This window comes from Leptonychotes weddellii, chromosome 7 (assembly GCF_054177405.1).
Source record: "Leptonychotes weddellii isolate Sample4059 chromosome 7, ASM5417740v2, whole genome shotgun sequence".
NCBI classification, from domain to species: Eukaryota; Metazoa; Chordata; class Mammalia; order Carnivora; family Phocidae; genus Leptonychotes; species Leptonychotes weddellii.
This window is the reverse complement of record NC_138375.1, coordinates 45233286-45260279: the sequence shown is the minus strand read 5'-3', so window position 1 is coordinate 45260279 and position 26994 is coordinate 45233286. Positions and strand designations below refer to the sequence as shown.

Here is a 26994-nt window from a genome sequence, read left to right as displayed (position 1 = left end):
TGCTTTTTTCAAGCCCAGCTAGTATCTTTATAATCATCATTCTGAACTCTAGTTCCGACATCTTACTAATGTCCATATTGATTAGGTCCCTGGCAGTCGGTACTGCCTCCTGTTCTTTTTTTTGAGGTGAGTTTTTCCATCTTGTCATTTTGTCCAGAGGATAATAGATGAATGAGAGAACAAAATGCTAACAGGGTAACAATGACCCCAGAAAAATATACACTGAAGAAATCAGAAGAGACCTGAAACTGGGAGAAAAGAAAGGGAAAGAAAGAAAAAAGAAAAGAAACAGAAAAAGAAAAAAAGGATATGATCAAATATGATCAGGCTGGTGAATAGATCAGTGCCACACACTAGAATTGGGCGTATTTTGGTCTGTTAGAAGAAACTGCCTTGCAAAATTTTAAAGAAAGAAAAACTTATATATGTACAAAAATAAGGGTAAATACGATGAAGGATGGAATATGACTGTAAAGATGAAAATTATAAAAGATTTTATAAAAGGAATTGATAAGATAAGAAGTTGGTTGAAAAAAGAAAGAAGAGAAATTAAAAAAAAAGGGAGAGAATGTGATTAGGCAGGAGACTAAGGCAGGAGACAAAGCCATACGCTAGAGATTTAGGGTGTATTTTGGTCTGTTAGAAGAAACTGTATCCCAAAATTTTAAAGAGAGAACAACTTATATATATATACTAAAAATAAGGTTAACTACAATGAAGGGATAGAATGACTCTAAAAATGAAAAATAAAAGAGATTTTTAAAAAAGGGATTGATAAGATGTTGGTTGAAAAAGGGAAAAAGAAAAATTCAAAAAAAAAGAAAAAGAAAAAAAGAAAATTAAAAAAATGAACTTTGGAAGACTAAAGAATCGGGGGGAAAAAAGCCATGAATTCTATGAGCTGTATTCCCGTAGCGCTGGAGTTCTGCTGTTCTCATTGATCGGTAAACTTGGTCTTGGGTGGCTGTTCTTGCTGATCTTCTGGGGGAGGGGCCTGTTGCCGTGGTTCCCAAATGTCTTTGCTGCAGGCGGAATTGCCCCGCCCTTGCGGGGTCAGGGCTAAGTAATCTGCTGGGATTTGCTCTCGGGAGCTTTCGTTCCCTGCAAGCTTTCCCTACAGCTTTGGAGGACGAGAGTGAAAATGGCGGCTTCCCAATCTCCACCCCGGAGGAGCTGAGAACTCGGGGCCCCGCTCCTCAGTGCACCCCCAGAGAAAAGCAGTCAACCACTCCTGTCTCCCGGGTCTCTGGCCACACTCCGTGCTCGCCTGGCCTGTGACTGAGCATTTCTGTCTCTGGCACACGACCTGGTGTGGAGTCTCCAAACCCAGCAGATCCCTGCAGTGCGCTCCTGTGCCGCTCCTCCCGGGGGAGGAAGGGGAGTCTCCCCGGATCTGCCGCTTGTTGGGTCCCTGCTGGAGGAGCAGTGGCCCTACTGTGCCGCGGATCACGGTTTATGACAACCCCGAGCTGAGAGTCCACTCCTTGGCTCCGTCTCTGCAGCCGGCTTCCCCGCTCTGATACCTGGGAGCTCTGCCACACTCAGGCACCCCTGGTCTTTCTGTGACCCCGAGGGTCCTGAGACTACACTGTCCCAGCGAGGGTTCCACCCCCCGCTTAGCCACTGGAGTGACGTCCCTCAGCGGAGCCGACTTCTAAAAGTTCTGATTTTGTGCTCCGCTGCTCTATCACTTGCCAGAAGCGGCCGATGGAGGCCCCCTCCCCGCCATCTATCCTCCCAAATATCGCCTCAGATTCACTTCTCCGCACGTCCTACCTTCCAGAAAGTGGTGGCTTTTCTGTTCAGAGAGTTGCTGCTATTCTTTTCTTTGATCTCCTGTTGAATTCGTAGGTGTTCAGAATGGTTTGATCCCTATCTAGCTGAATTCCTGGGACCAGACGAAATTTCGGTCTCCTACTCCTCCGCCATCTTGCTCCTCCTCTTCTTACTATAATTTTTTAAAACTCAAAGATGGACACAGAGAAGTCCCGTCATGGCCTCACAGACAAATGAGTTGCTGCTACTTTGGTTATTACAGTTTAGAATGAGGGATGCAAACTGGGACCCCTTTTCCAGACTTATTTTGTCTGACCCTTATATCGCCTGGAAGATTGGCAAGTTTCACACTTAGCAATATGTATTTCCAGCTTCTCTTGAAATGGGAGGCTCTGGCAAAACCGTCCTCATGTTCTCCATGGAGTCAGTTGGCTGGAGAATAGCCAAGGCTGTCCATTGTAGACAAGGTATTCACGTATTCACTCTTCCATTCAGACATATTCCTGGTATACATATATATATAGATATATATATAGATATATATAGTTTTTCCTCCTGCTCGTTTTGAGTTGCCTTAAATTCTGTGGTATATCTAAAAAATATTGGTTACAATAGGTATCATTAAAATGGTTTGTAGTTGAATGTCTAAGCTAGCAGTGTATCTTTTAAAAGTTTATTAGTCACAGATTGATGGTACACCTTGTATTTAGCAGATTTCTTTGCATGTTGATAAAATTTCCTAAGTCTTTTTTCTTAAATCCAATTATTGATCCTATAAAATAGTTATAATGAAGCATCACAAAAAACCTCGTTATGTGTTTCAAATGGTGTTAAGTGTTCTCGACAAAATCTTATATCATATAGCATTTATTTTTTAATTGAACTTCAGTGATACTTAGTAGATATTTCAAGCCTTTTGTCTTTTACACAATGGTGCTCTATTAAAAAAATAATAATATATATTATATATATAAAATAACATATATATACACATATATATGTACACACACACACACACATATATATATATATTAGTGACTTAGGAGGAGGCCATAGGATGTGGAAGTTGTATAGCCTAATGTTACCAGGGCTTAAAAGATGGAATATTTTTTCTCTTTTCCACACACCTTTTTGGGACCCTCCCTTCTGCTCCTTTTCAGCTTCATCATTGTGTCAACAGCTTCATCTTCATGTTTACACCTTGTGTGGAGGGTGTTGTCTGATATTAGCTCCCCCTATCTTCTCTCCTCCTCACCTATCCCAGTTCCTGTCCTATGATCTCTATTAGATGGGACAATGGATTATATTCCATTATGGATTCATCTCTAAGTATAGCGTTTGTAAGCAACCCGGCCTTATATCTTTCTGGGTCCAACTCGAGTAGACCAGGACCCAACTGTTTTTTAGCCACTCAGACAAAAATCCTGTGACTGGCTTGGATTAGGTCTGATTGGCTTGACTTGGGTCAGATGCCCATTTCTAAAGCAATCACCCAGTTTGGGGAGGTGTTGTTGTGACTAGCCAGACCTGGATGATAAGCACCACTCTTGTCCAGGCTTGGAATGAATTTGTGCTGCTGAAATATAAGGACTCTTGAGTGAGGGGGAGGAAGTTTTCCAAAAGGAGAATAGAGGACAGTTATGAAAATAGGGGAAAATGGATTCTGGGCATTCAACTCACAGACTCCTTCCACAACCTGTGAAAACTCTGGACCCATTCCACAGAAAAGTGTGTGCAAAAAATTTGGATATGATGTTCAGGTGTTCAGGCATTCAAGACCTCCAGTAGATCATCCATGGACTCTAGGTTAAGAATATCTGCACTAGAAAATTTCTAAGGTCTCATCCCATTCTAGTGTTCTTTGTTTTATGATGTTTTTGACCAATTTTCATGATAAAAGCTTCTTTGAAATTTCGTTTCCAGTGTTTCTGATTTAAGCTATTAAAGAGTGACACATGGTAGGGAGGGCAAGAGGGTATGACCTGTGACTACAAAGCACCCCCAGAAAGACTAAATTGTGTCATTGTTCGTCTACGATATTGCTTTAGTTTCATTTTCCATCAGCATCCTTATGATATCATGATAAATAGTGCTTAATAAAGTGTCAGACTCTATTTTGCATTATGATTTTAAAATGATAAATTTCTTCTTTTATTTTTATGGACTAGAACATGCAGACTTATTGGATCATTATACTATAAACTGGAAGAATTTGGAGCTCATGAGATTATTGTCTGTGCTCTGTGGGCATTATGCTCACTGGTCATTTTTATTTGAAGACTGATCCTGAGCTTTAAATCCAAATTAAGGAGTCACTTGTTTTTGTCTGAACTCAGCTTGTGTGATGTGTTGGAATGCAGTGATTTTTTTTTCCATGAAAGCCATTGCTCAAATTAAATTTATTATCCCCAGTGGTGTGTGAGCCCAGAGGATGGGAGGCAGCACACGATGATGTGAGATTGGGACCAGGGGAGGTGTGTCCAGAAAAGTGAGCAGACAAGTGGAGTGGATTTTTGAAAGGGTGCTGATGATTTCAGCAGGTTTCAAAAAGAATTTTCATCTTTAGCAAGACTATGCTTTTTCTCTTGGGACACAGCTTTTCAGCTGATGGCTTTTTTGTTTCTGTTTTTTATCTTTTTGGTAGAAAAGTGAGCTTGTTTCTTTTCTTTGAAGCAAAAATTGGTCAAATATCAGCTTACTCTGGCAACCAGAAACTCCTTTCTTTTCTGTGGCTTGTGCTAGGGATGAGGCAGGATGGGGGAGGAAATTTATCTTTTCTTTTTACTCAGAGGTGATTTAACATGTTTTTGTGCTCAGTTTCAGTGACACACGATTAGATGTTTATCCCTTCTCTTTAGTTCACTATTTCTGATGTATAACACCATTGCATTTATTACATGGTATTGACATTACTGTTGATTTTTTAAAAAATAAAGTAGGTATTAATTCTCAAGGTCCAGTGTACATGAAAATTATTTGAATACCTTATCCCCTAACTTACTCCCACCAGGCAAGTTTCCCAGATAATTCTGATGTCGGTGACCTAGGAAGTATACTTTGGTGAGCTTCCATAAGGGCAGGAACAAAGTTGTCTCTGTGCTTGTGCTTAATGCCTAGTAGGTGCTTAGTAAATACTTACTGAATGAAAGATGGACTGAATGAATAAATGGATGACTTAAGAAAATAGGCTGAACCAAGAAATAGCAAACCATCAGCTTTAACCACTGGATTTCAACAAAGTCATCAGAAGGGTATGTAGAATTTTAGAGGAGATCCATTTCATATTATTAGTTACATGTCCTTTTTCCCTTTGGGTTATGCTTAAATGTTTTAAGAACAATGGCAAGTTTAACTTAGAGATAATATTTTAAACTTTGATGTTGAGAATTTTTTTAAGTAGGAAATTGAGGACATCAGTGGTGTGGAATCTGCCCAGTTGATAGTCTTTTATGAATTATGCATATGTGAAACTAATAAATGATCTACATTTGACAAAGGGTGAGATGGATAGCTCTTAACTATTCTCATTTGAATTAACTGGCAAATCTAGAGCATAGAGACTTTGGCAAAGACACTCATCATTTTTAGTTCTTAATTTATCTATCACAGTATGGGGGCAACATCCCCTAGGTTCTATGCTGAGTGATACTTACTTCACTTTTTACAACCAGAAAACTGTTTATTTTTTTTAAAGGAATCCTATTTATAGAAAATATAGGAAAAAATTGAAAGAAGAAAGAATCTTTTTGCTATAATTCAAAGTTACTGCCATTAAAATTTGTAATCAATTGAAGTCAGATATTCATTTTCTGTTTTCTATATACAGCCATACTAGGTGCTGTGGGGAACAGAATGTCACTCTAAAGGGGTCTGCAGTGTCATGGAGAGTCACATGATTACTTAAGTAACTGGAGTACAAGATGTGAAGACCAGTTGTGACAAGAGCTGAAACAGAACACAGGAGGAAGTGGTTAATTCTAGCTGGGGTATTTGGGAAGGTTTCGTGGGTTCAGGGCATGTGAGCGGCACCTGGAAGTATAAGTAGAATTATGGGAAGCTGAGATGTTCTGGAAGTAGGGAAGGCATTTCAGACCCAGATATACAGCCTATGGTGAAGGCAAGAAGGAAACTTTATGTTCAGGGCACAGGATGTACCTTAATGTGATTGAAGCAAAGAATGTTGGCAGGTGAGGGGGGCCAGTGTGTCTGGAAAGGTAGAATCTTGCCATCCATAGGAACTTTGAAAGATTCATGGGTATTCAGCTTTTCTTGGCAAATGCTCGAATACTCTATCATCCTCAGAGTCAAAAAGTTTTCCTGGAAGTTTGATTTTAGGGTTTTTCTCCTGTTTTATTTTTCTTTTGGAGGAAAACTTGAACCAAATAATTGTGATCTCAATACAATTGGTATTAAAGGAGAATTGGTACACATTAGGCTCTTGAGGAATATTTGTTGGTTGACTAAATGAATGACACTGAATGTTCGTACTTTATGGCCTCTTGAAGAAAGAGTTGAGCATCCAGAAAAATCTCACATGTTTCAGTTACTATGAATTTGAACTTTTTGATCTCTCTCTGACATCTTTCACCTCCACAGGGGACACTAATATCGAAACCTTTTGAGGATTTAAAAGGAAAAAGTGAAATTCTAACATGAGATTCTAAATGAATCTGCTTTAAAACTTTAAACACGTAGGTGTTAAACAGAGGGGTATCACAAGCCTTTGATTTTCAACCTGTGGCTTTCTGTCTGTGAAAAAGACATTCAAAGATAGTGACTTATGGGGCTGGTATCTACATAATGTATAAATAAACCCTTGAAATGATTTTCATTGACTCCTCCCAAGAGACCCAGATTATATTGGTTTTGCTTTAGCCATCATTCTCCCAATTTGGTTTGGCCCTATTACCAGATCCACCCACTGACTAGGCTTTCGTTATAGTTCAAATGCGTTCAAAATAGGCAAGAGTGGTCATGGGCAAAATTGAAACATTAAAATTTATAATTGGGAATATTCTAGTGACAATACCAGACATTTTTATGCTGACTTTATCTTTAATTTTGAATGAATCTGGAAATGATACTAAGAGTATAGTCAGATATGGTCAATGATCTGTACTGCTTTAATGTAATATGTATAAATACAAAGGACTGTAGTTTAATGGATGTGGGCTTTGAAGCCAAACTACATACATTCAAATCCAAGCTCTACCACTTATTAGATAGGAAATCTTGGGCAAATTACCTAAGTATTTTATCTCGGTATCTCAGGATCATTGAGATGAGAATAGAGTTAGTACTTTATAGGGTTGTTGTGAATTAATACATGTAAAGCACTCAGAACAGGGACTCCACATTGTATATTCATGTGTTTGCTATAATAACAACTAAGTCGAGGCATTGAGACTCCTCCTATCTCACTTTTTATGCTTGGCTTTTCAGAGTGCATCATTATTATTAAAGCAATATTGTTACTTGCATTTGCCTCTTTTCCAGACTGGAGGAGGAATTGTACTAGTGGCCCAGAGTTCCAACATCTGATGCCTGTCTCAAATCCTGTCCCCTAGTCTGCAGGAGTTCTGTGCTGGGTGATTCCTTGCTGATCATGTTCCTTGTAATGAAAACCGTTTAAGACGAATATGTCCTTAGCCTGTCCCCAGCCCTGAGAAGGACAAACATACATTTGAGCCTGTTCTCTGCCTCATTCCTGCTGCGGATTGGTCTCTTAGGATGACTCCAAATGTCTGCCAAGGGCCAGTGTTTGTACCTTAATGCATTTTCGCAAGAAACTCTTGGCACTTGAGTAATCTTTATAAAAGAGTATCCCAGAAGATGAACGCCTTCTCTGCAACACACCAATTTACAACTCCTTGGATGTGTCATAATTTCTCACTTCATTTCCAGTCAAACCTTGCAGCAGTAGGTATTAAGCTGCCGCACCCGTCCCTGTGTCATTTCTAAAGAATTGCAGTTTATTCTTTCCCTATTGGCCATTGGTTATTTGTCCCCCTCTTTCCCTTCTCACTATCCTGATGCTTTTTCCTAGCTTTCAGATTTGACTTCTAGCATGAGGAGACCCATTTGCAGTGAATCCTTTTTCTTAAAGCTATTTTTAAATTCTTTCGTCTGCTGCTATTCTATCCCAACACCTTTTTTTTTTTTTTTTTGTAAAATCTTGCCCCTAATTATGTCCTTCCATCAGGGCCAAACTCTGAGGTAACAAATACTTTACAAGTTGATCATGTTCATCCTTTCAGACTGAGAACACTTTCCAGAAATGCCCAAGATCTGAGGGATCTTGGCCAGGGGAGAAAGTAAACTCCTTGAAGTCAGTGGCCAGTAATACAGGCAGCCACATGCTCTCCCCCTGGGATCCCCAAGATAGTGCCACAACTTGGTGCCATTCCACCTTCCACTGTGGGGAGAGAGAAGAGAATTTGCTTCGTCTGCAAAGAATCCCCTCCGTCATCTTATTTCTCTCTTTCTTCCTTCCTTGCCTCAGAACTGCAGGGGTTTAGGTCAAGGCAGATCCTCTCCTAATAATGCATTTTAATATCAGAAAAGGAAAGGAGGTCAGCCCGGTGGTGAGCAACCTTTGTTCTTATACAGGTTTGGCCTCCTCAGCCCGCCCTTGTGGCATCCTTGGGATTTTGGCAGACTTATGGGTATCATATTTTCACATGGATGAACTGTACTCTATAACTTATTCTGTGTACCAGGAACCCAAAAGTGTTGACATTGAAAATAGAGTTTTTTCTTTCTAGCTGTTTTGGCTCCCTGTTTTCAAGAGAGATCTATTTTTCATGGCTGTGGCCATGGGACTCTTGTTTACCTCTCCACGGGGGATGACCATGGGGTAGTGATGGTGTTTCTGAAACAGCCCCTGGCAGCATGAGAGGTCTGGGTAGCAATAGCTGCTTTCTGGTTAAATATTTTCAATTTGGGAGAATACATGTACTCCTGGAAAGTCTTCCTTGGTTATATCTGGGCGGTAGGTTTGGTCATGAAGGCAGGCAGTTCTATGCTGTGTTGTCAAAGCAAAGATGATGGGGCAGTCTATGGAAAGGACTTCTCCAAAGAGGCCCTTTGATTTGCGAGGCATTTCCCTCTCTACCCTCCAGTTAGTGTGTGTGGGAGCAGCTTGAACTTCACACAGAAGGGACCCCACAGTTGTTTCCACACAGCTGTTTCCTGTGTTGGGGCAGAGTGAACCTCCGTGTCCTGAATATCTTTGGGAAAGATCATCCGCCACGTAACCATCTGTGGACATAAGTCAGAAAAACTTTTGGGGAGCCTTAAGACTGCAAATGGGGGTTTTATGTCTTGGTTTAGGTGTGCCTTGATGCTTTTCTTTTCCAGCCTAGACATTATGACAGCAGCTGAAAACATCCAAACGTGATTTTTTCAGAATTTGGGTGGGGAAGGTAAAAACTCAACCTGCTCGCCCTAGATCTATATTGCAGTGCTTTGCATAATATTTAATTATGTACAAGCTGTTGCCTAATGGTTGGTTTTACTGTGTGCACACTTCAGTTCTGACTAGCTGGAGTCCTCCATGATTTAAGCTGCTACCTCTCTCCTTTATGGGTCTTGGCCTTTGGGTAAAGCTGCTCTAGTCATTATTGTCTCTCCTTGGTTTCTTCTTTTTTCTTTTTGTAGGTCATTCAATGAAACCTATAGTTCTTGTCAGTTACATAGGTCTTTGCTCCTTTTCTTAACCTTCACATTCCAAGAGAAAATAATCCTTTTTGTATCTGAAAATCTGAACATTCTTAGTGCTAGGTAGTGAGCAGTTGCCAGAAATAAATAATGATGAAAATAATGATCCCTTTTTCTATGCTGGGTACTATTTAAACATTGCACATCTGTTATTTAATTCTCAATGACCCTCTAAAGTAAATTCTGTTATTTTCCCCATTTTACAGATGAGAAATTTGAGGCACAGAGAAGTTAAGTAATTTGTCTAAAGTCACAAAATTAAACAGCCAAGTTAGGATTATGACACAGTGGTGCTGGAGAGAAGTACTGTTATTCCCATGTTTTAATAAGGCCACCGAGGTTCAGGGAACTGCAGAAATTTACCCAGCTTATCTTATCTCCAACCCAAGCTCTTGCCCAGCATTCTCTATTGCCATCTTTATTGTAGAATGTTCTCATTTCTACTGCTTGGAGGTCCTGGATTCTGTTTAGTTGAACAGATTTATTGAAAAACAGCTGGGTTCTGTATCCTGTTTCATGTGCTGGGTATACAGAGATAATTTTTACTTGTTGTTACTTTACATCCTCATAAAGATGGGTCAGGTTCTGTTGGCTAAATCAATGATTTTTCTTTTTGGGGGAGCCTAGACGTATCTTTGGTATCCAGTATTGTGCTAGTTAAATGGAAGGATACTCAATATACTGACTATCTATTGGTTGGTAAAATGTGATACAAGTAAACCATTGAATAAACAGTTTTGTTCTACAAATGTGTGTGTTCAGTTCAGTTAATGTTCAATGATGGGCTAATGTCCTACATTAGCCTGATTGATGAACCTAGACACAACTTTTAATGGGATGTCACTTTTAGTTTTATGACTGTCTCTTTCCTAATTGAGGTAGGAGACTAAAAGTTTCAATAGCTCACGTGTTGAGCCCTTATTGGGTTGACTTTTGGAAACCTACATTTTTCTTGAAAAAAAAAATCATACAACTAGAAGTCAGGGCATGTGGATTGTAGTTCTGGCTATCATAACTGTTATAACTGTGTGGCTATTATCATGTCTCCTGATATCTCAATTTTCTCATATGCGTGGTGAAAAAGTTATACTAAGTGATGGTTCAGATCACTTATAAAGTCCTGTAATTCATGGAAAAAAACTTATACTGCAAGGACTCTTTTGACCAATATAGGGTATGAGTTTAGTTTTGACTGTAGATAAATATCTTAATTTTGTTGAGTCTTAGTTTTCTTGCCTTTTAAATAGGTTGATAATTCCTGGCATGCCTAATTTATAGGACTTCCATGAACGTTTAGTGAGATACTGGAGATAGAAGTGCTTTGATTCATGTAATACACTGTATGAACAGAAGATGATATTATTCATATTGAGAGTTAACAGAAAGGTGTTGGGTTTCTTGCCCCGCGCCTTCCACCCCCCCAAAAAGACTGGAGTTTGGTTCTGGTTGGGCTGTTTCCTGGAGTTTCTGGAACTCCTTGGAACTTTATAGGGTCAATAGGGGCTTTGTCCTGCCTCCAGTCCGTTTCCCACGGTTGGGAGAAGGCTGCCACACTCCTTCTCCTGACAACACTTTATCAAACACACCCGCCACACAAAATGTGGTAATTCATGAGACAAAAGTGAGGTTTTGAGTTACAATAACCTCCGCTTTGTTAAAACCCCCCTCGGAATCTGAGATCCTCTCCATAGGCCAGCAGGCATGCATGCGTCCCCCGTTTACAAATGCCTAAAAAACAGCCCGATAAATCATCCCCAAAATGTGTGTGCCACGTCTAACTCTGTCTCTCAGTGGGGATATTTTTAACTCCTACTTCTAACTCCTCTCAGTTCCTTTAAGGAAGTGTGATCTGAAAGGGTCAGGCATTTGGCATCTACTGAGGGGAAACTTTGAAAGAATTCCTGAGGCTCCCCCTGGGGTAAGGCTGGCTTTCCCCAAAAGAACGGGTCCTTCAGAGCGTCTTTGCCACATAAGGGCTTGTGTGAGGCCCCAGGCACCCGTGGATGCCGTCTCTTCCCGGCGACAGATGGTCAAGGCTTCAATTTCAGCAAGCAATCCACTGTCGAGAGGGCGGGCAGGAGGTTCTACCAGCATGCCAAGTGACAGGGCAGCTTAGGGTAACAGGGATCTGGTGTGTGCCCAGCATAGCTTTTGTGCTAACGATGGGCTGGTGACAGGCACCTCGCCCCTGCTCATCGTTAAGGCAGAAGATGCCCTACTCCCTTGATTCTGTTTCTCTCTGGCAGAGCTAGCGTCCTGTTTGCTTGTCTTTCAAAATCCATTTTGGCACCAGATGGCTCCCCTCATGGTGGCTAGCAGTTGTCTGACTTGAAGATGCCAGAGCGTGTGCTGACAGCTCCTTCTAACACAACCTGAATCTGCCTGTCGGGTCGGGGCTCGAATGTCTTAAACACACACCGGCGGCAATATTATCAACCCTGGGGAACCGGGGGTGGGGGCCGCTGGAGGGAGAACGGCCATGACGTCTCCCTCCACGGTATTTACGCCGCTGGTATGGAAATCATAATGCCAGTAATTATTCTTATTTGTACGGTTACTCTTATTTACACTTACTAGTGTAAATGCCGTTGTGGTACAATGACTACCGATGGTACAGTTGGGACTATCATCAGTACTGTACTACTTCTATTATTACTAAAACTGTAGCATAATGGTTAAAAGCACAGGCTCTGGCCAAATTTGAGTTCTAGACTCAGAGTTACTAACCTTTGGGCAAGTTTTTTAAGTTCTCTGAGCCTCAGTTTCTTCATCCATAAAATGGGCTTACTACCAGAGGTTACTTAGGGGGGTTAAATGGGGAAAATGCATTTGAAGTTCTTAGCACTGTGCTGAGCACTGGTTAAGCACGTAACACCGGGGGAGCCATTATTACTCCTGCCACCATCGCCAAGCTTACCAGGTACCAGGCGTTCTCGCAGCTCGTGTTTGCGATTGACCTACAAGGTAGGGACTGTCACTAGAAGTTTATAGAGAAGTGGTGCTGAGAAGTTCAGCTACTTATCCAAAATCACACAAGCGGTACCTGCCCAAGTTGGGATATGAACCCCATTCTGGGTATTTCTAAAGGCTGTATTTCTAAAGGCTTTTCCTTCATACCACACTGATTCTTACTGTCACTTTAGTGGCAATGAGTCCTCTCCTGGGGCTTGGCGTGGCTTTTAAAAATGCCCTTCCAACTAGCTGTGCTTGAAAGAAGCAGCCAATTTTCACATTTTAGGTGTCTTTGGCTTGAACCCCAGTAAGATGACAGACTCACTACCCTTGAGTTTCACCACCTTAACTTCTGAAAGTCATGTGTGATCACAGGGCCATCCAGCCCTGGCCTTCTGAGAGCTCAGAGGAAAGGACCCCTCCCTCAACCTCTTTCCCTTCCCAAGTCTGCCTTTTTGAAAGGGGACATGAGTCAGGACCAGCTATGGCCCCAGGGAAGGACAGCGCTGTTCTTCCTACTGGGGAAGGGGTGCCAGACCAGATTCCATTTTACAAATTTGGGCTTCAGCGGTGTTCCATGAGTCATTTATCTTGTACGAAAGGTTGATAAACTTTGGCCTCTGTGGAGAGAACCTGGAAGTAAGGGCAAATGATTTTCCAGAGGCCTGCTTTTATTGATGAGCGGTTGAATGATGCATGATGTTGAAAGAGTCATTTTAGGAAAATGTTTACATCTTATTTTTTTAAGGATTTTATTTGAGAGAGAGAGAGGGTGAGAGAGCATGAGCAGGGGCAGACAGAGAGAGTGAGAGAGAGCATGAGCAGGGGCAGAGAGAGAGTGAGAGAAAGCATGAGCAGGGGAAGACAGAGAGGGACAAGTAGACTTCCCACTGAGCAGGGAGTCTGACGCGGAGCTCGATCCCAGGACCCCGAGATCATGACCTGGGCCGAAGGCAGACGCTTAACGACTGAGCCACCCAGGTGCCCCAAGATGTTTACATTTTAAAATGTTCTTTTGGTTGACAAAGTTACTGTCTCTCTTCAGAATTACTCCCACACTACATTCTCCTCTTTACAGGGACCAGAGAGGATAGAGATTCTTCTGGGATCTCTCTCAGTTCAGTATTCAGAAACCGGTTAAACTCAGTGCAGCTTTGTACTGTGTTCTCATTTCTGAAGACCCCTGTATTATTTGCTCAATAGACTTTGTGCTCAGAGCTAAATTCAGACTGAGGCATCACGGCGTGATAGTTCTTCACAGGTTATATGTATCGAGGTGGGAGTTTTATACTCCAGTGCAGGCTTGAATGGGAGAAAGGTGAAGAAAAGAAAATCCCTACAAGAATTTAACTGCCCAGGGCGCCTGGGTGGCTCAGTTGGTTAAGTGACTGCCTTCGGCTAAGGTCATGATCCTGGAGTCCTGGGATCGAGTTCCGCATCGGGCTCCCTGCGCGGCAGGGAGTCCACTTCTCCCTCTGACCCTCCCCCCTCTCATGCTCTCTCTATCTCATTCTCTCTCTCAAATAAATAAATAAAATCTTAAAAAAAAAAAAAAAGAATTTAACTGCCCAGCATTTTAATGCATTCTGATATTTTTGGAAAATATGCGGGCCTGATAGCCATAGGCCTACAAGTAAAAGGGAATGGAGAACTCAGGGTGGTTTTTATTCATTTATTTTTAAATTTTATTTATTTATTTGAGAGTGAGAGAGAGAGAAAGCAAGAGAGAGCATGAATAGGGGGAGAGGCAGATGGAGAGGGAGAGGCAGAATTCCCCGCTGAGCAGGGAGCCCGATGTGGGGCTCGATCCCAGGACCCTGGGACCATGACCTGAGCTGAAGGCAGATGCTTAACCGACTGAGCCATTCATGTGTCCCTCAGGGTGGTTTTTAAAATGCTTCTTTCCCCAAACATGGGCCAGTGGAGAACAAGCAGATTGCCAATATGAATGTCCTAATAGCACACCTTTGATACCTGCTGTTTTCCTGTGATGGACTTTAACAACTGCAACATAAGAAATAATTCAGGGGGCGCTTGGGTGGCTCAGTTGGTTAAAAGTGCGTCTTTTGGTTTCAGCTCAGGTCATGATCTCAGGGTCCTGAGATTGAGCCCTGCATGTGACTCCATGCTCAGCGGGGAGTCTGCTTGAGATTCTCTCTCCCTTTGCCCCTCCCCCCAACCTGTGAGCTCGCGTGCGAGCTCTCTCTCTCACTCAAAATAAATAAATAAATCTTAAAAAAAAAGAAATAACTCAGAAAGTTATAAGGTGGCCCTCTAATTTATCATCCATGATGGGATACTTTTGAGAATTAAAGTCGGTACTCTTAATACTTCCACTAATACAGCTGGTGTAAACTGGGATTGTTCCTGGCAAATTGGGACTTTTGGTCACCCTAGCAAGTAAAACCCATGGATCTCACTCTAGAACCAATTCAGGGACCAAGGTGGCAGTGAGGTTCTTATTCAATCACAAATAGCTTTTGTCTACAGTAGGCAGCGTAAGAAAAACATACAGGAAATATTTGAGAAGTCAAAGGACTTCAGTCAGTATGTGAATCTTATCTACTTCTTGTGGGTACTACTAATTAAGGTATTTTATTTGGAGATACTAAAATAAAAAAGTGTTTACCATCTCCTTATATTCATCCAGCCTGCATTTTGCTGGTTCATCATCTGTGAATTTATGGGACTTAAATTACATGTTGTTGGGAACCATGAGTAATTCTCAGGCAATTATACCCAATTGGAGCCTACCTTAAATTATGGTGAAGACCTTCCCTCTGAGTAAAAATACTTCCTTGGGGGCTTAATTCTTTTGTGAGATCTGTTGGCAGCACTGAGAGTGTTTCCTTCATAGAGAAAGTCCAGCTCAAATGCAAAACAAAGGCTAAAGCTTTAAATAACATATTGGCTCTAACACCTTCCTAGGTATTTCAGAAAATACGTGGAGAATAGAATGCACAACCCAGACACGACTTACTACTTTTTTTTCCTTTCTGTGTCAGGACTGAAATGCTAACCATGATAATTTGTTTCTTTGCAGGTTCTTCTTGAAATTTTTCCTCAAATGTAACCAAAATTGCCTAAAGAATGCAGGAAACCCACGTGACATGCGGAGATTCCAGGTGGGTTTGTCTTATCTTTCTTAAATCTCAATAATGACATGAATATCAAGAGAGGGTAAAAAAGTCTTAGGCAGAAGAAGATAACAGAGTCTAGTTATTTCCCCAGAGGTGAGGAGCAGGTGAAGATCCCGGTCCCCCAGGTCTCTGCACTCTAGGAGATGTTTTTATTAGGGAAGAGCCAGGACTGAACCACCTGTCATCACTGGTTGAGGCAGTGATGTCCTTTGAGCCTAGTTTGGTTTCCTGAATAGACTCACAGGCTTAAACTACTGTAGGTTAAGTAAAGTACATAGAAATGATGGATCCTTCCTAAAGTTTTATAAGTAGAAAACTGTCAAATAAGAGCTTTGTTCTGTTTTAGAATTATGTCCTCTTCTTCCTTCCTTTCTCTCTGTTCTCCTCTTCCAATTTTGGAAATTGTCAGTAATAATTGTCTATTAAAAATGGACCCTTGATGCAGCAGGACACATCTAGAGAGTGATGCGGGTGACACTCAGTTCTGTGTCAGCAATATCCTTGTACAGCATGTGTGAAGGTCCTCAAGCAGTCAAATCTGCCACCATTCAAAGCATGAGGGGTGTGTTTACCTCGTATAATTACACATTTACTGGCGGAAGAAGATATGAAAGCGAAGTGTTAATTTCGAAGACAAAATGGTAGTCAGGTTGTAGGAAAGGTCAGTAAGTTCTAGATACTGGTTCTCAAACTCTAAAGTGTCAAGAACTCCCTGGGGATCTTGTTAAACTGCTAATTGAGGTCTCAGGTGGGCCTGAAACTCTACATTTTTAACAAGCTCCCAAATGATGCCAATGCCACAGACCACACTTTGAAGAGCAAAGTTTTAGACTTGTGTTGCCTTCCATTTCATTTTACGGCTGACTCATTTGCATGGTCAACATTAGTTTTCCTATCAGAGTAATGACACATATATTTGCCCATATGGTCTTTCAGTGAAAACAGCATGGTGTTTAAAGTATACTCTTAGGTATAGTTAGTCAGCTTTAAGTATAGATTGAAATGTATGATCTCTGAGGGGATCTTGAAGAGTTTTAGCTGCATATTCTCTGATAAGGGAAAGGGATGGGATGATTCTGAACACTGATTTTTAGATGTCAAGATCTCTTTGTCTCCAAGATGATATTTTTTTGAGAGGTGAGACCTATTGGTCTCAGGGAAGAGCAAATTCAGTAGAAAGAAGACATTCTCTCCCAAGATCCTGAAGTATTTTTGTAAGATCATTTTGGCCTTGCCACCTTTTGTTCTGACAGAGATGAGTAATGAGAATCCCTGGATTCCTAGTTTCCTGGAAAATGTTTCTCCTGGCTAGCTGCTGACCCCAAGTTGGAAGACTTGGGTACTCTCCTTCCCACACAGGATTTTTTTGTGTGTTGAGATGGAGTTGACTTTGCTGGTAAACAACACATGTGATGCCACTAAGTTGCTCAGTGTCCTGCAACATGAGGTTGGGTTTCATTATAAACTGTTTTGCACTTGCTTTGGCCTTAAGATGAGCCGTATATCTCCCTTAACCAAGCTTGGGTTAGGAATAAGGCATATCCAGGCACGAACCAATTCATGTGTAATAAACATGTCTAATAGACATTGTCATGCCTTATGAATATCAGGATCAGCTTTGCTCTGCTTCTCAGGGCAGCAGAGTTAGAGGTGGACTTTGGTGACATTGGGAACCTAAGAGAGTATTTGTATAAGACTTCTGGGGCCTTGTTTTTCCCTCAAAGGACCTGCTAATGAAATGTCTGAAAGCCTTAAATTATAGAAATGTAGCTCTTATAGGAGATGAAAAACCAACTCATTCTGTTATGTTTGATAGTATCTAGAAAGCTTTATTTTTACAGATAAAATAGTTATTCTTCATTTAGTAGAAGGGCTACTGAGACGAGGGGGCATGAATTGAATTTCTGGAAAGCCTCAGTTTCCTCAGCTCTAAAATTGAGTAAACATTATGATTCTGCTTGTTTTCCAACATACAAATGACACATTTTGTATGCATAACTAATTTGCTTTTGGAGAAAGTACTTGTGATACACTGAAACTGGGTCATTATTTCAATACAGGGTTTCTCATCCTAGGCACAAGTGACATTTTAGACTAGATAATCCCTTGTTGTGTATGGGAGGGTGGATTTGTCCTACACACTGTAGGACGTTTAACAGATCATCACTGGCCTGTACCCATAGAGGCCAGGAGAGAAACTCCCCCAGGCCCTGGCCTAGTCATCACAACCCAGAATGTCTCCAGACATATGTAATGTTCCCTGGTTGGGGTGGGGATGCAAAATTGCCCATATTTGAGAGGCATTGGTCCAGTCTTATACCCAATGACTTCTGACAGCCTCTTCCTGGTGACAGTGGCATGAGAATGTAGGCATGTCATTTCTATTAGGCATGAGAACTGCCTAACCCGAGGTCCATACTGTCCTTCAAATACATGTGCTCTTCCCTGTGAGTCTCCACCCATCCTAAAGTAAGTAGACTTCTCTAAATAGGGGCAGCAACCTTGGCCACTACAGAGTTAATTTTTGAGTTGAAGAAGAGCTCTTTCCATAAGCAAGGACAAATTCCTTATTGCATCTCAGATTTAACCTGCTTTGTCCCCATCACGCCCTCATCACTTCCTGGGAGAGGATAGAGGGAAGCTATGGCAGAATGAACATTGACACATTTTGTTTTGTATCTAAGTATGTTTACACATTTAATTAATTATCATTTCCCCACAATTAGCACATGGTCTTATGCATGTAAGCATGTGGATGTTTATGCAATTGGAGAATGGATGAATTGCCTCAATAGAGTTAAAGTAACACCTCACATATCCCTACCAAACTCTATGTTTTCCCCAGTCTTGTTTCTTTCATGACTATTATGTCCTCCTATATTTCTGTGCATCATTTCATGCTGGTAGCCATCCCATCCTTCTTGAACTCATCTTTTTCTTGGATTCCACAACAACATTCACTTCAGCCTTCTTGAAGGGATGCTACTTGTTTGCTCTCCTGTATATATTGCCATTCCTTAAGTTTTCTTTTGAGATCCAGATATTTTCTCACTTTTTAGGGCTCTCTTGAGTATCTTTTCCATTCTCAGCATCTTAACCACTGTTTGGGCACTCAGAACTCTTGAGTCAGGTTCCCTGAGACTTGACATCCAGATCCAGACCTAGCTGTCCAGCTGCCTATTGGAAACTTCCAGGAACTTCAACTCAGTGAACTCCGACGTCCATTGTCACCATCTTTCTTTTCTTTTCTTTTTTTGTGCTTCCACCACAAGCTGGCTTTTCTTCCTGTGTTCCCTATCTTGGTTTATTTCTAATTACATTAAGTGCTGGGGAGATGACTGTTTGTATCTGTGTCTACATTCAGTGTGTTCCATATATGTGTGTATAAATATATGTGCCCATATGTGTACCTTGACATACATCTATGGACATCGACCATGATGATGATAATGATAAAGCTAACACTTACTAGGTACTTATTATGTGAGAAGTATCATGCTAAGTATTTTACATGAGCTATCATTTCATCTTCACAATGTCTCTGTTAAGAAGGTACAAATATTATATTTGTAAAATATAATTTTACACCTGAGGAACTGAGGCTTAGAGGAGTTAAACAATTTGCTCAAAGTCACACATCTACTAGGTAGCGAAGAGACAGTGATTCAACCCAACCATCTGACTCAGATGTTATCTAATGTGGAACAGTAAAGAATCTGTCCAGAATCTGTAGGGAGACACTTTTGCAGAGAAAATAAGGAGGTCTCTCAACATCTGAGAGCCAGAGTGGCTACCCATGAACCCCAGGAGAGCCAAGGAGTGGTGTTTGCCCTATAACAAGCCTAAAGCTACTGTCTGCATAAAGAATATTGGAATGCACCAAAGTTCATCAGGCAGAGAGTGGAGTTGTGTGGAAGAAGAAGAACATAAGCATTGTTTCTGAACATAGCTAAAGTGTTGGTCAGTTTGTACTTGTATGAACCTTGGAAAAAGAAGCTATTACTCAGAAGGGGGCTTTAGTTTTCCTTAACCTATGGAGGTTCGGGCCACTTCTCCAGAGCAAGAAAGACCCATCACCTAGATGGAGCATGAATAAAGTGGCCCCTGACATCTCAGAGAACTCTGTAAAGAAACCATACTGAAGTTCCCAAATCTTAGGACTCGCCCAAGAGGGTGAAGATTAGTCTTCCCTGAGCTACCCTGTCTGACAGCAATGTGTCATAGAGACGTTGGTTGAAGGTTGCCTGTGAAGAAGACATGTAATTTCCATCATTTCTCCCATAGTACACCATTAGGAAGTAGGTTTCATGTTGCTGTTGCCTTTAAGGAGGAATGAGAAAGTGTCTTTTTGGCATGAGTAAACTCTGGTCTACTCTTAACATCTCAATGTGGCTTTTCTCAGTTATATTGAAAACCTAAGACCTAGAGTCATCTGATCGAAAACGTGCTCCCCTGACTATTAAGTGGGCTCTCTCCAACAATCGTGGCTGCTACCTTTCTCTCATCTCATTTTGTATGCTCACCAGGCCAGCCTGATCTTCATACAGCCACGCCAGAGCGTGTCTCCTCTGAACAGCAATCAGGGGCCTGTGTAGGTGACTGAGGAGGACATAAGAAGGGTTGTTGATCTCTTGACATGTAAAGATATTCTGTCAAGCAAACTCAGCCTCACAGCGGCTGAGCTTCTGGTGTGTAAACAGAGACTACTTAATTACACAGGTCATGTCAATTAGTGTGACCTTAGCGTTTTCAAGAAATTAATCACTTTCCGCAGAGCTTGGCTGTGTTCATACTTTAAGGCATTATGGAATAAACCTTGTAGAAAATCTGGTACAATCTTTTTTTTCCTCCTCCTTCTTAATTTACAATGGATGCTTTCTTTTGGAATCCCCAGGCTGTGGCTAGGGTAACAAACTTGCTCAAATACAACAGTGGATACAGGCTTCATTCAGTTCTGGTGGGTTTGAGGAAGTGGGGAGGAAAAAAGAAGGTGGGGGTAAGCTAAGATGGAAACAGCTCATGACAGGGAGAAATTCACTGTGACTAAATGAGCCTTTTTCTTCATCTTGACACTAAAAAGATGCTAATGTCAAAGGACTGTGTTAAAACCATGTCATGGGTCTGGTTTTTAACTGACAGGAGCTAGACAATTCCAGGTTAAGATTTAAATCCTTATCAATAGCTTTCCTTGTTGAGGCTGGCTGAATAAGGATGGTGAGGGAAGGAACAAGAATTAGGTACAAGCTGTCATCAAAGTAGATGCCATAGTACCTAGAGACTGTGAGGTAACGTATAAATTTCCAAATTCATTTTATCTCTTCAACAAAATTTTTCCATAGGCTACAAATTTATATTCATGTATAAATGTTGGGTGCATGACTATAGATGAATATAAATTTAAGATCTATTCCTTCATTCATGCATGCATGCACTCAGTAGTATTTATTGATCTGGCAAGTGGTGAATATATTGTTATGAACAAGAAAGACAGGGTGTTTGTCCTAATGAAGCTCATATTCTAGTTGGGGGTCTATTTGTTAGGATAATACTAGCTGCTGTAATAAATAGAACAAAGAATATAATGGCTCACACACAACAGGTCATTTCTTGTTCACATAATGGTACAATGCAGGTGTTCTTGATAGATGAACAGGTCTTGTACATAAAGTGATTTGGGGACCAGGGCTCCTTTCGTTTTGTGTCTCTACTAGCCCCTAGAACCTTGTTGTCTCTGCCCATCCAATTGAAGGGTAAAGAGTACATGGAGGGGGCTCATGGACTTCTTAAAAACCTGGTTTTAGAAATGACCCCTGTCAAATCTGCCCATATCCTAGAATGAGCCAGAAGTCTGTCACATGGCCATATATAACCACAGAGCGACCTGCAAATGTCTACTTGTACAGCCCGAGAAGAGAAAATGGATGTGTGGGTAATAGGTACCATCAGCTGCTACAATGTGTACAAATTAGTAATTACAAGTCATCAAAATTTTTCATTATTGCTATAAAGAATATTAATAATATGAGAGAGAATACATGTGGGATGGGGGAATAGGAACCTGATTTAAAGTGGGTAACCAGGAAAAACTTCTGAGGAGGTGATATTTAAGCTGAGAAGAGCCAGAAGAATTTTCTGAGCGGAGAGAACAGCAGGCTCCAAATTCATGCTTATCTCATGTTTTTTGGAGGAGACAAACAATCCACTTTCACTTATTAGTCATTTGGAGTGGGGGATAGGAAATATGAGGAGAAACCACCAGGTTATCATCCCAATTTCCCACCAACAGTGTGTTCTTTTAAAAATGATGGCATAGGAAATGACAGTCAAAGGCAACTCTCTGCTCTTATTTTTGGTGACTTCTATAAATTTTGGAGAATCCTTGTTATTTATTCAAAAGCCTACAGAAGCTCTGAATCAATATATTATAGGGTATCATTAGACAATTCTTAAAATACATGTCCTACCTCTGCAGTTTCAGTCTGCTTTTAAAAGCACTTAAATAAGGAAAAAAAATATTTGTATCCTTTTTATTTCTTTCCCACTGCCCCCACCCCCTGTTTTATATTGTTTTGACAAACAGCACATCTTGCAATTAAATTCTTTACCAATAGACTGCTAGGGGCCCGAGCTGCAATCACTCTCTTCATACAGAATGATTTCAAGGTGCACCACGCTGATTAATTATCCTGAAAGTAGCTCTAATGATAGTTTCAGAATACAGGATTAATTCACATAACGTAGTAAATACAAATGGTGGATTTTCAACCTGATATATTAAACCATTACGGCTTATTGGGCAAATATGTATCTTGGCATGAGCCTTATGCTGGGCCTTGGCAGAAAATATGCATCACTGAGAAGGAATCCTTATGAACGCAATTTGATGAGTGGTGGCTCTGCACTTAGAGGAAATAAATTTCTACATTAAGTACAGTTGTTATTGAAGAAATGTAAAATACATGAAAGGATAGATGTTTAAAGTGTTTGGTTTAGATCAGTGTTGCCAATGGATATTGCTTCTGAGGATGCCTATACTTAGTGAGACTTACCAACAAAAGATATTCTTACATTCTATCACTTTTTAAGTTGTAACTTCCAGAGCTTTTATTATGTGTGAGACACCATACAAAGTGTTTTGCATGGATAATCTTATTTTTCCACTGCTCTTTCTCTTGTTTACTTTGCTCCAAACAAGCACATTGGCCTCCCTTATTTTCTTTCATTTCTCTTCCTTGGATACACCCAACTCATGTCTGCCTCGGGATCTTTGCACTTGCTATTCTATCCTCCTAGGAAATTCTTCTGCCACTTCGTTGAATAGCTGGCTATTTCTTTTACTTAGATTTCAGCTGAAAACATCACCTCCTCAGAGATGCCTTTCCTTAATCACCCAATCAAAAATAGGTCCCACCTAGGTATTGCTCCGTCCCCATTTTATTTTCTTCTTGGAACTTTTCACATTCAGAAATTTGCTTTTATTGCTTGCTTACTGTCTGAAAACCCCTTTCTGCCTCTGATAAGCACTCAGTTCTTGGTGGACAATTTATCTGTCTTGTTCATTGCTGCTTCTCCATAGAAGAATGCCTGGAAGATAGTAGGCTCACAACTTTTTCCTATGATTAAGTGACTTATCTAAGGTTACAAACTGGTAAGTAATGGAGTTGGAGTTCAAACTCAGGACTCTCTGACCCTAGAATCTGAGCTGCTGACTAATAGGCTGTTTTCTTGCTCCCAATTGTCACATCTGTGTCTCATGGTCTCATTGGTAGAGAGCAGACATGGCTATTCTGTATGTTTTGGCTCACTGCTACTTAAAATAGCCAGTGGGAACACATAAATGGAGAACACCTGTTAAATGCCAATGACACCGTCAAGAGTCATCAAAGGTATCCTGATCCACAGAGGGAGGACCAAGGTTCAGGTCACAGATGAGCTTTTATGTTGAGCATATGTCACCGTTCAGGAGACAGAAGCTGAGTTTAGTTTCCAAAGGTCCAAATTAGTTCAGCATACGTATCTGAGGATTTAGAAGTGTCTGCTTTTGTCTTACTGTTAAGCGAAGAGATATTTTTGCTTTGAGCCTTAAAGAGTAGATTTAATTCAGTTACTCACTCCCTTTTTCCCGCAGTTCCGCTCTGTTGCATCCTGTAGGTTCATGCGTCCTCCATAATTTTTAATGAGTTATTTGGGATCTTTCAACCAGATAGAAACTAGCAATCAGGCAGGTTTCAGAGACTATCTCATTCCATGTCAGTCAAGGATATTTTAAAGGACAAAGTTAATGAAGACTTAACTCCTAACTGCTGCAGACAATTTTTATGTGTTATAATACTTAAAGTGTAGTCAGTCACATAGACCCCAGATATGTGTTCTGGGAGATACCAGCAGAGTCAGGAGAGAATGGAGAGGCCAGAGGCCACTGTGGGTGAGAACTGGATCTGGAGTCTGAAAGTTTCCCTTCAGGCTTACCTCTGCTCTTAATTTGTCCTATGACCTTGAGGATGCCTTTAAACCTCTTGGGCCTCATTTTTCCAAGCCTCAAAAAGAGGTGTTGGACAAATTTGCAGTGTAATAACCACTGAAGACTTCTTTTGTCATTTTCTCTTATGAATCCCATCCATGTGATGACTTATTTTTTGATCCTGATGGCATTTATTAAGAATCACGATCCATTTTAAAATTATTTGAAGTCATGTGAATCCATTACTTCAGAGTTTCTCACATGCATGAGATAACCAGTGTTTCCATGCAGATGATCCGATCCTATCTCGACAAAGGAAAATTACTGTTTTAGTGTGCGGTCTTCCTATGGGTGAATTTAGGGTTCCCTCTCTGCTGTGTAGTTCCTATTACTACATTTGAAAACTCTTAGTTGGAAGCTACTAGATTGGCTGATTTCTTGGGTCTTTTGACTGTAATATTCAAAGAGTCTGTAAAGAATGGCTCAGCAGGCAGGGTAGAGAATGTGGGCTGTGTAGGGTTGAGGGTAAAATTTGATGACATAAAGACTTTATTTTGTAGAGTAGTTTTAGGTTTACAGAAAAATGAGGGGAAAGTATAGCAAGTTCCCATAGACTCCCTCAATCCCCTCCCCCATTTTCCCTATTATTAATATTTTGCATTAGTCTGACACATTTATTAGAATTGATGTGCTTTTTTTTTTTTTAGGATTTTATTTATTTATTTGACAGAGAGAGACACAGTGAGAGAGGGAACACAAGCAGGGGGAGTGGGAGAGGGAGAAGCAGGCTTCCCACCGAGCGGGGAGCCCGATGCAGGGCTCGATCCCAGGACCCTGGGGTCATGATCTGAGCTGAAGGCAGATGCTTAAAGACTGAGCCACCCAGGCACCCCTGATGTGCCATATTGATACATTATTGATAACATAGTATAAAGTTTATAGTTTATATTAGGATTCATTTGTATGTTTTGTATCCTATGGGTTTGGACAGATGTATGGTGTTATGTATCTACCACTATAGCATCAGATAGAATGGTTTCACTGCCCCTGTGCTCCACCTAGTCGTCCCTCCCTTCCCTGGGCAAACTCCTGGCAACCACTAATCTTTTTACTCTCTCCAAAGTTTTACCTTGTCCAGAATGTCATACAGTTGGAATCATACAATTAGCACTATATATTTAAAATTCCATGTCTTTTCATGACTTGATAGCTCATTTCTTTTTATTGCTGTATAATACTCCTTTCCTTGGATTACCAGTTTGTATATCTATTTACCTATTGAAGGGCATCTTGATTGATGATGCCTTTTATGTAATTGAATTTTTTATTGCTACATTTGTGGATTCACATGTGGTTGTATGAAATAATACAGAGTGATCTCGTGCACCCTTTACCCAGTACCCCAGTAGTAATGTATTGCAAAACTGTAGTACAATATTACATAGTACTATACAATAATCATACAGGATTTGAAAATTGATAAATCCACCACCTTATTCAGATTCCTCTAGTTTTACTTGTAGTCATTTACATATGGGTATGTTCTTAGTTCTGTAAAATTTTATCATGTGTAGGTCTGTGTATCTATCACCACAGTGAAGCTATTGGGCATTGCCATCACCACAAGGACCCTTCCTATCATTTTTTGTAATAGCCATATCCACCTTCCTTCTGTCCCTAACCCTTGGCAAGTGCTAATCCATTGTCCATTTCTAAAATTTTTAAATTTCAGGAATGTTAAGTAAATGGAATTATGCACTGTATTACTTTTCTATGACTTTCATAACAAAATATCACAGACTAAATGGCTTAAAAATGGAAATTTACTTTCTCACAGTTTTGGAGGCTGGAAGTCCAAGATCAAGGTGTCCGTGGGGTTGGTTTCCTCTGAGACCTCTCTGCTTGGCTTATAGATAGCCACCTTCTTACTGTGTCCACACATGGTCTTTCCTCTTTGTCCGTACACCCTGGTGTCTCTGTGTGTGACCAGATTTCCTCTTCTTAGGACACCAGTCAGATTGGATGAAGGCCCACTCTAAGAGCCTTATTTTAACTTAATCACATCTTTAAAGGCCCTGTCTCCAAATACAGCCCTATCCTGAGGTACTGGGGATTAGGTATTCAACATGTAAGTTTGGTGGGGAGTGTAGGGGGGAGTGGGGTGGAATGGGGGTGGAAGCCCATACCATGCAATATGTAATCTTTTGGTATTGGCTTTTTTCACTCAGCATAATTCTCTTGAAATTCATCCAGGTGTATCAATAGTTTGTTTCTTTTTTTTGCTGAATATTATTCCATGGAATGCTGCTCACTGCTTTTCTATTTCATGTACTTCAAGCCAGTGCATTTAATGCCTTATATTAGGGGTCCTGAATTACTGCAGACATAGAATAAGTTAAAACCAGAGGTGAGAAAGTCATGTAATGACCAACTTCAGCACCAGTTTCCTTACACTGAGTTACCATATATTAGCTTTTAAAACCAAATTTATAATTTTATATTCATTCAAAATTAATTTTTTAAAGTAGTTATTTTTTGGAGGGAGGTACTTACTACTAAAATATTCTAAATTTAAACATTGAAAATATTTTTATGGTCTAATCTTCCTCTTGATTCCGTATTTGTTGTCGAAATGTTCAAAAATACAGATTTCAACTCTTGGTCGCTTTTGTCATAACCCCTTCTTCTGTATGAGCTACTACTTTTGTTAATGTGATCTTCCACCCACGACTGAATTTAGTGGCTTTTGTCTTTTTGAAAATCTGCTCATGAGACAGAGATTATGGGTCATGAATCTTAGATAATTTAGTTTAGTTGGGACATACAAGGTCTTCTGCCTGATATAAAGAAAAGAGGGACAGCCTGAAGAATGATAGCAGGAAATAGTAACAAATAACAAAACTCCCAGAGAATCCTTCATTCATATGAAATACTGGGAAAACTAGA

General features: G+C 40.6%; 1 protein-coding gene across 8 annotated transcripts in view; it reads left to right on the top strand.

The window, feature by feature from the left end:
* EBF1 (EBF transcription factor 1) overlaps positions 1-26994 on the top strand; it is a 391508-nt gene that overhangs the window by 233433 nt on the left and 131081 nt on the right. For all 8 annotated transcript variants that reach the window (XM_081826258.1, XM_081826259.1, XM_081826264.1 and 5 more), the window contains exon 7: positions 15491-15572. In XM_081826258.1, coding sequence (XP_081682384.1) covers positions 15491-15572 — 82 coding nt within the window. The remainder of the gene's footprint in view (positions 1-15490; positions 15573-26994) is intronic.